The sequence below is a fragment of the Hakea prostrata genome, chromosome 6 (assembly GCF_041222555.1).
Source record: "Hakea prostrata isolate BN-2017 chromosome 6, UWA_Hpros_2, whole genome shotgun sequence".
Taxonomy (NCBI): Eukaryota; Viridiplantae; Streptophyta; class Magnoliopsida; order Proteales; family Proteaceae; genus Hakea; species Hakea prostrata.
In genome coordinates this window covers 54604-64153 of record NC_142605.1, presented here as the reverse complement: position 1 = coordinate 64153, position 9550 = coordinate 54604, and the positions used below count along the sequence as shown (strand labels likewise).

The 9550-nt window shown below is 40.5% G+C and overlaps 1 protein-coding gene across 3 annotated transcripts in view; it reads right to left on the bottom strand.

Moving 5' to 3' along the window:
* Positions 1-278: 278 nt before the first annotated feature.
* Positions 279-9550, bottom strand: part of TL29 (ascorbate peroxidase 4) — a 31380-nt gene continuing 22108 nt past the window's right edge. For all 3 annotated transcript variants that reach the window (XM_089160118.1, XM_089160117.1, XM_089160119.1), the window contains 2 exons: positions 1146-1280; positions 279-554 (listed from right to left, as the gene is read on the bottom strand). In XM_089160118.1, coding sequence (XP_089016244.1) covers positions 444-554; positions 1146-1280 — 246 coding nt within the window. In that variant the 3' untranslated portion in view covers positions 279-443. The remainder of the gene's footprint in view (positions 555-1145; positions 1281-9550) is intronic.

Here is a 9550-nt window from a genome sequence, read left to right as displayed (position 1 = left end):
CCCCAGGGTGGGTTCTCCAATCACCCCGTACATTCGTCTAAATTATCCCACAGAGACTATTTATAGAGAAACCTAAAATCTTAATCCCTATATAGTTAAAATTTTATCCTTGTATAAGTAATTGTCCCAAAATCCTGATCCAATTACAAATACAACTTAATTATAAGTATATGGACTAGCAAAATACAAGACACCAAAATCCAACACTTGAGATAGCCATTGAATATAATTGGAAGAGGGATTTGAAGAGTCAGATTGGCCGACCTCATTTCTCCATATTGCAAGATCAAACCATTTCACCAATATATTTAAATTATGACTTTAATTATGCAAAAATGAAAGCAATAAATACAGTGAACACGAGCCAGAAGTCAAATGACTTGTTACAGATAGCTCGTTACTGAAGTCAACTCAAGTGGATTTGGAAGTCCTGATCATAAATTCTATAACTTCAATTTTGTTAAATCAACCTTTGGGACAGGATACGTGTAGGCTTCATAGTTAATTTGTTGTCCCAAGCAACTAAGTTTTGTGAGGGTAGTTATAAGATCAACCTGCCGCAAGATGCCACAAGAAAACTGTTGTTAGTTGTCACTGAAAGAGAAAGGGGAAAAAAAATAAAGTAAACCCCCCACCCCCCCCCCCAAAAAAAAAAAAAAAAAGTGATTTCTTTCCATTTCCACAAAAAAACATGCAGTAATCAGTGCTACTGCCTAGAAATCTCAGTTAATGAAAATTAATCTGGCAAGACATGAACAAATGGCTGGTCGTTTACCACTTTGAATTAACAGCTCAAGTTAAGCTTTTTAATCAGTACCCAATTTTTGCGTGCCTTAGGTTGGATTTGGGCTTCACAAACAAATTTGTTGCTTCACCTTTGCAAGCATACAGTATATTAGCAGGCCCATGCATCCAAGCTCCAGAATCTAGACTGGCAAAAACAATTGGGTCTGATCTATTTTAATGGAGCATCCTGATTTCTCCCAAGGAAAGTTCGGTCAAAAGATTTTCTTCAAGGGACTAAATGGTGTGAGGCCATCAGCATTCAGGTACATCGAGTTATCTAATTGATGGTAACTTGAAAATATAAACTTCTTCCATTTGTCCTTGCAGTATGTGGAAAAGAAGAGACAAATTATGCTCACCTCATAGTCTGTCTGAGAAACTGTTTCACGGCTACGTTGGTATTTCTGAACCCATGGAAAAACATCTGGGTCAGAAGCTAATAAACTTTCAGTTGCCATCTGATCAGGACCTAGGAATGCCGACATAACAGCTAGCTGCCCACAAAAAGAGGGGGGGGGGGGGAGAGGAAAAAAAAGAGAAAATATCAGTCCCATAAACAACAGTCAAGATAAAGGCCACGCAGCATATATATGAACAAAGCAAAAGCAATTCTCATGAAAATCTGAATGGTGGAAGGTAGTCTGGTTCATAAATAATGTCCCAACTCCATTGCTTGTGAAAGAAACAGTAAGTCCTCCTATATAGCTGGGGAGTGGAATATGCATTCAGTGGAAGACTAAGCTGCCTAGAGCTTGCTCCAAGTTAAAGCCTCCCTCAGATATGGTTGCATTGCACTGATGGGGCTGTGACCAACTCGCCAGCAACTTATGGAGGCTTGATTCGACATAATGGAGGAATCCCTATTCTGTCTTTTGTGAGAAAGGGAGAACAGCTATTTCTGTACAAATAATGGAGATGAAATTTATGAAGGCTTAAAGCTCTGCATTTTGAGAGGTTTGCTGGCTGTGTCAATCCGATCTAATTCCACGTTGGCAATTGATATTATTAATGAGAGGATCCAGGGGCCTTGGAAAGTTGAGTCTTTGAAAGGAGAAATTAGACAGGAAGCAGCTATCCTTCATGAAAAGTAATTTGTGCATGTATAGAGGGAACAAAATTAGCTGGCTGACTTCATGAGTGGCATTCAGCTAGGGCAAGGACAGGTAGAGTGGGGGCCTATGGATTTTGCAGAAGGTATAACAGGAATTTATTCAGAAGGATGTAGAAGGACATGCTTATTTCAGATTGTAATTGCTTTTGTTTGGGGCAATGGTTAACAGGGAATGTCCTTTGATGAAATCTCCATCCCCTTTTTCGGGTTATAGGAAATTGCCTATTCTGTTTCTTATCTTTTTCAAATACAAAGATCACTTATTAAAAAAAAAAAAAAAAAAAGAGTTCAGGTCATGGTTCAAAATCTGAGTTTCGAGCCTGGTTTTGACAAAGTGATAGACCCCTCATCATCTCACGAGTCTATACTCGCAGGCAAGGAAAGAAAGATACAAGATCAGCTACAAGATCTGCTGCACAGCAGCCAGGAATAGAAGGAAATACTTGAGAAATATTTACTGTTTTATAGGAATAAATGTGGGGTGATTCTGTTGAGATACAGGATGCCTTTTAGGATTGATTTGGAGTGATTTGGTTAAGGGATTATGTTAGGAAAGTAATTACTATTAGTAGGGGAAGGGAGAATAGGAGATCATGCGTTTTGAGTTGTTAGGAAAGTACGGGAGAGGACTATTGCTCTCGGGTAGTGTAGGATCACCTACTGCTGTAGTGTGTTCTGTTCTGATGGTTATTTGATTTAAGTCCATTGTCGTATTGCTGCTGTGTGTCACTTTTATCATTGTTATTCTACTGGATTCGGGGTCTTATCAATTTGGCATCAGAGCCATCGATTCCAGGGGAATGGTAAAGAGTCGAATGGAGCAGAGGGTAGAGGAATTGGAAAGTATCGTGAAAGAGAGCCAAGGCCAAGTAGGGTTCTTAGCACAACAAATAGAAAAAGGAGAAAAGGCTATTGACGACTTCAGAGAGGAATTAAGGTTTATGTTGTTGAAAGGAAAATCAGCGGATGTGCATACCTTAACGCCGGAGGTGACTGAGACTGATGGAACTCCAGAATACAGTGAGCGAATGATCGAAGCAGAAAAATCGAGAGATTTCCTTCCTAGGCAACTTGAGATGCCGATTTTCATGGGGGAAGATTCAATGGGGTGGCTGTCTCAAGAAGAAATCAAGGAGAAAATGGACAGGGGAGTATGTTTCTGGTGCGATGCCCCTTACACTAAAGGCCATCGATGTTCCCTGAAGCCACTATGGTTGCTGCTGTTACACGAAGACGATGAACCAGATATTGCAGCTACGGTGGGAGTGACCGACGGTGGTGGTGACGATGTCGAAATCGAACCTCTGCTAGAAACGGAGCTTTCACACACGTCTTTGGTAGGTATCGACTCTCCACATACCTTGAAATTGAAAGGGCAGATCCACGGCATCGACATTGTCATTCTGGTTGATTGTGGTGCAACACATAACTTCGTGGCAAAAGAGCTGGTGGAGCCGTTAGGACTGATGGTACAAAAGCAGGACTTTTAGGTAGCATTGGGAGATGGCACGATTAATAGAGGGACTAGAGTGTGTCAAAATGTTCCGCTTCACATGGGTGGTGAGACCTTTGTACAGAATTTTTACCCATTCAATTTGGGTAGTATTGATGCTATCCTGGGTATCGAATGGCTACAGACATTAGGGGAGGTGAGAAGTAATTGGCGTTTGAGAACCATGAATTTTGAGTGGCAAGGGCGACAAGTAAAATTGTGTGGCGATCCAACTTTACTGCGACTGGAAACGACATTGAAAAGCATGTTACAGTCCGTCCAGGCAGGCGGTGATGGATACTGGCTACAATCTCAACATCCCGAATATGAAGAGATAGAAGGACATAAGAGTGTCGCAGTATCCGGTTTATTAACAGAATTCGCACAATTATTCGAGGAACCCACAGGATTGCCGCCAAGGAGGAAACAAGACCACCAGATACGGCTAGCCGAGGGAAGTACACTACCTAACATTCGGCCCTATCGTTATCCACACTCTCAAAAGAACGAGGTCGAAAGGTTAGTACATAAAATGTTAACTGCAGGACTGATATGACCTAGTGTGAGTCCTTACTCCAGTCCAATCTTGTTGGTCCGGAAGAAGGATGATGGGTGGCGTTTCTGCGTGGATTACCGTGCCCTGAATAAACTTACAGTTCCTAACAAGTTTCCTATTCCCGCAATTGACGAACTGTTGGATGAGTTAGGAGGAGCCACAATGTTCACCAAACTTGATTTGAAAGCAGGCTACCACCAGATCAGAATGACGGAAGATGATGAGGAATATATGGCTTTTCATACCCATAACGGGCATTACGAATTCCTAGTGATGCCATTTGGGCTCTCGAATGCTCCGGCCACATTCCAATCACTCATGAATGAGGTATTTCGTAAACATTTGCGAAGATTTATTTTGGTGTTCTTTGACGATATTTTGGTGTATAGCAGGACCATAGAGGAACATGTGGGTCATTTACGCACCACCTTCACACTCCTCACACAGCACAACCTCGTTGTCAATCGAAAAAAAGGCATGTTTGGGGTTGTTACGCTAGAATATTTAGGACACATCATATCTGAAAATGGAGTAGCACCAGATCCGCGGAAGATCAAGTGCATGGTGGAGTGGCCCCAACCCCAAAATCTTAAAGCCCTACGAGGGTTTTTAGGGTTAACGAGATATTATCGCAGATTTGTCAAAGATTTTGGTAATTGCCGCTCCGCTCACTAACTTATTGAAGAAAGATGCATTTCAATGGCATATCGAGGCGACAACGGCGTTTAACGCCCTCGACACAGCCATGACGACCGTCCCTGTGTTGGTTATGCCCGATTTCACAAAGGAGTTTTGGGTGGAGATTAATGCTTCAGGTTTTGGGTCAGGTGCGGTTTTGATACAAGATGGCCATCCAATTGCTTACTGGAGCCAGGTGTTGTCATCTCGCGCACAAACCAAGTCCGTATATGAAAAAGAACTAATGGCAATTGTGCTTGCCATTCAGAAATGGCGTCACTACTTGATGGGGAGACATTTCAAAGTACGAACTGATAAAAAAAGTCTGAAATATTTGTTGGATCAGCGTATTGTGGCTAATGATCAACAGAAGTGGGTCATGAAGTTATTGGGGTTTGATTTTGAGATTTTGTATCGTCCGGGCTAATGATCAAAGCCGTCGACGCTCTCTCGCGCCGGTCAGAGGGTGATATGCAGCTTCTCTCAATGACAACAGCAACCTGGCAAGAAAGTGAGGGGTTATACGCGGAAATACATGCCTCAGAGCACTACCAAAAGATTATTCAAGCCTTTGATGAAAGGATCCCACGACTATCCTAGCTATCAGCTCAAACAAGGAACATTACTTTATAAAAACAGGTTAGTCATCCCTGAAGGATCCCCACTTGTGAAACCCGGCCCTAACCTTAACCCGGATACTCTTTTGTCTGTAGGTCCGAAGACCCGAAGTAGAAGTGAAAGTCAACTATGGGCCATATTAGTAGAAGATATAGTGTTCGACTCCGAACCTATGGAGATTGAAGATGATGCCCCCATATTTGAAGACAGTGTTGGATATAGAGAAGAGACTACGCCTTGATGAAGAGAATATTGGTTGATGACCATAAAGCTTGGTGGGATATGATTTAAAGCCATTTTTCCATGCTAGGTAAGTTATAGTATATGTGTTTAAAGTTTCGTTTGATTCCGAGTAGTGGAAGACCCTCAATTCCCTGACTTTGGCTTTGCTGTCTGCCTGGGTTGACTGGGCCAGGCTACCTAGCCAATCGACCCAGAGATGCTGAACTCGAGCAGAATCTTCTGTTTAGGTTATATTGCTATATATACCCCATGACTTCGTGATTTTAGTATCCCTAGCCTCCAAAGCACTTAGAGAACGAAGGGAACTCATCTCCAAGCCTCCAAAAGTGTAAAAGAAGACCTAATCTTGCAAACTTGCTAGTTCTCTCTCTTGTTCTTCAATCAAAGGTTAGTATTCAATCTTTTGTATTATTGATTCATTCTTTCCATGATCACTCTCATCTCTGAACTGAGATTACAATGAAGATGTTGCAACCTTGTAGTCATATCTTTACAATCTCTTTTCATTCTCTTATGCCATGATCATCTTATTCATTCTTAATATGATTCTTATGATTTCTTCTTAAACTATGATCATATTCTTATTTTGATTTATTCTAGCATTGTAGATGCCTCTCCATGATTATTCATACCTCTGATTTACTGTGTTCTTGTACTAGAATGAGACCTTATCATCTCTAGTTCATCTCTTTCATTCATAGCATGTTTCAAATGAAAACCATGATTTTTACCAAAATAGAAACTATGATTTTAAATTAGTAAGTGTTAGAAAACAAGCTTTAAACAATCAAAATAGCAGTTGAACTTGAACAAAGAAAAAGAGAGAAGAAGAAGAAAAGAAGAGAGATGAAGAACTAGTAGAAAAGACCAGTGATTCTTAGCTAAAGAGTCTAGAATCACAGAGCACTTTTATTTATAGCTTCTAATGAATCTAATACAACTTGAGAGACAAGTAATTGTCCTCTAGAAGAAGGAAACAAAATATTACAGCTTTAGTAACTTCCTAACTCCTAAAATAGAAAGTTCTGAAAATAGAAACTACCACCAAAATAGAAACTATGCTTTCTAAAAAACTCCCAAAACTTATGTAGCAAGATTCCCACATTAGAAATAGAAAATATAATCAAAACAACATCAAAATACTGTTCACGTGAACAGTAAAACTCCAAATTTACGTTTACTTCAACACTCCCCCTCAAGTCTGGAGCATACAAATCTCCCATGGCTTGCAACACTGCCCGAAAACTTGGTTTGAATAAAACTTTGGTGAACAAATCAGCTAGTTGGTCAGTAGAGCTCACAAAAGGAGTTGTTATAAGCTTCTTCTTCACTGCATCACGCACAAAGTGACAATCTACCTCTATATGCTTCGTTCTCTCATGGAACACTGGATTACTAGCAATGTAAGTGGCTGCACGATTATCACAAAACATTTTCATAGGGGCAGAAATTGGAAATCCTATTTCCTCTAACAATGAACGAAGCCACATCAATTCAGCAAGTGGTGTGGGCCATAGCCCTATACTCAGCTTCAGCACTAGATCGAGCAATGGTGGACTGTTTCTTACTCTTCCAAGTCACAAGATTTCCACCAAGAAAAGTACAATAACCTGTGGTTAACCGGCGATCAATGACGGATCCAACCCAATCTGCATCAGAAAAGGCAACCAAGTCCATACTCCGATTTGGTCGATAGATGAGCCCTTTTTCGGGCGCACTCTTGAGGTACCGAAGCACTCTCATTGCTGCATCCCAATGAGCCTTCCTAAGAGACTGCATAAACTGACTCAACACACCAACAAAATAAGAAATATCAGGACGAGTAACAGTAAGATAAATAAGTTTCCCAATAAGACTCCTGTAACAATGGACATCATCTAACAAGTCACCATCATCACGTCCTAACTTCAACTGAGGATCCATGGGAATGTCACTAGGTTTAGAAGCAAGCATGCCAGTCTCAGTCAAAAGATCTAACACATACTTTCTTTGTGACAAACTTACTCCTTTTTTACTACGGATCACTTTAATCCCCAAGAAATATTGTAGATCACCTAAATCTTTGGTTTGGAAAGATTTTTGTAAGTGTGCCTTAACTGTATGGATTGCATTAACATCATTGCCTGAAAGGACAATATCATCAACATAAACTGCCATAATGACAATACAATCACCCTGCCGTCTAATAAACATAGAGTGATCAAAATAACACTGTACAAAACCAAAAGACTCCACAGTCTTGCTAAATTTCTCAAACCAAGCCCCTGGAGACTGTTTGAGTCCATAAATCGCTTTATGAAGCCTGCAAACACGAACACTGTCCTCCCCCTGAGCAACATACCCTGGAGGTTGCTCCATGTAAAGTTCTTCATGAAGATCACCATATAAGAATGCATTTTTTATGTCAAGCTGAAAAAGAGTCCAATCATATTTCATAGCCAAAGATATCAAGACACGGACAAAATTAAGTCTTGCCACAGGAGAAAAAGTCTCAAAATAATCTACACCATATGTTTGTGTATGGGCCTTAGCCACCAAGCGGGCCTTAAGCCTTTCAACCGTACCATCAGAATGGTACTTAATTGTATACACCCACCGACAGCGAACCACATCTTTCCCAGGAGGTAAGTTCACTAAAGACCATGTATGACGAGAATGTAAAGCATCCATTTCCACATCCATAGCGGCTTTTCAACCAAGAATTTTAAGAGCTTCGGTATGATGGGTTGGAATATGAACGGCAGACATAGACAAAGCAAGGCAATGAAAGCTAGGAGGGAGATGAGAGGTAGAAACAAAATTGGAAACAGGATAAACAATGTTAGAGTGTAAAGTGCAAGTACGAGTACCTTTCCTTAAAGCAATTGGTAAGTCATCTGAAAGCAGAGTGGGATCCCCACTAGAAGAATCCGCCGGTGGAAAGGATGAAGAAGAAACATCCGTAGGGCCAGCTTCAGGCTCCACTAAAGGAGAGCTGCTAATATTGTTAGGAGGAACTCTACTATCCACAATATGTTCTGGCAACTTATGTCTTCGCTGATAAACCTGTAGAGGAACATTGCTAGTGGAAGAAACTAAAGAGGGAATAGGAGGAGTATCATCCAAAACATTTTCAACGGATTACAGATTGACTTGGATAATAAGGAGTGTCTTCGAGAAAGGTCACATCCGCACTTGTAAATTGTTTGCGAAGAACTGGATCATAACAACGAAAACCTTTTTGAGTGCGTGAGTACCCAAGAAAAATACACTTAATAGAACGGGGGGAAAGTTTATCCAAAGGATGTGGTATGTGAACAAAACACACACAACCAAAAATTTTGGGTGGAACTAAAAACGGTTCTCTATTAGGAAAAACAATTGAAAAAGGAGATTTTTCAGAAAGCAAAGGCATAGGCATGCGGTTAATTAAATGACCAGCAGTCAAAATTGCATCACACCGGTAACTCTTTGGAACATTCATCCGAATCAAAATAGCGCGTGCAACCTCCAAGAGGTGACGATTTTTGCGTTCAGCCACTCCATTTTGTTGGGGAGTGAATGAACAACTAGTTTGATGAATCATTCCAAGAGAATCACACAAGTTAGATATATCATGTTGCACATATTCTAAAGCATTATCAGACCGAAAAATTTTAATAGGAAGAGAAAATTGAGTCCGAATTTCATGAATAAAACTTTTAAATGTAGTTAAGAACTCTGTCCGATCCTTTAAAAGATACAACCATGTAAGACGGGAGAAATCATCCACAAAAGTAACAAAATATCGAAAACCATGCCTATTACTAATTCTACAAGGGCCCCAAAATATCGGAATGAACAAGAGAAAATAAGGACTCACTACGAGAGATAGAGCGTGGAGGATAGGTGGCACGATGATGCTTCCCTAACTCACACGCTTCACAATTTAATCTAGACACTGAGTAAAAATAAGGAAATAAAATTTTTAATCTAGGTAAACACGAGATGGCCTAAACGACGGTGCCCACGGAGAGCATCTACACAATCATCAGAAAGAGCCGCAATAGGGGTAGCATAGTCCAGATAGTAGAGTCCATTCCTTTCA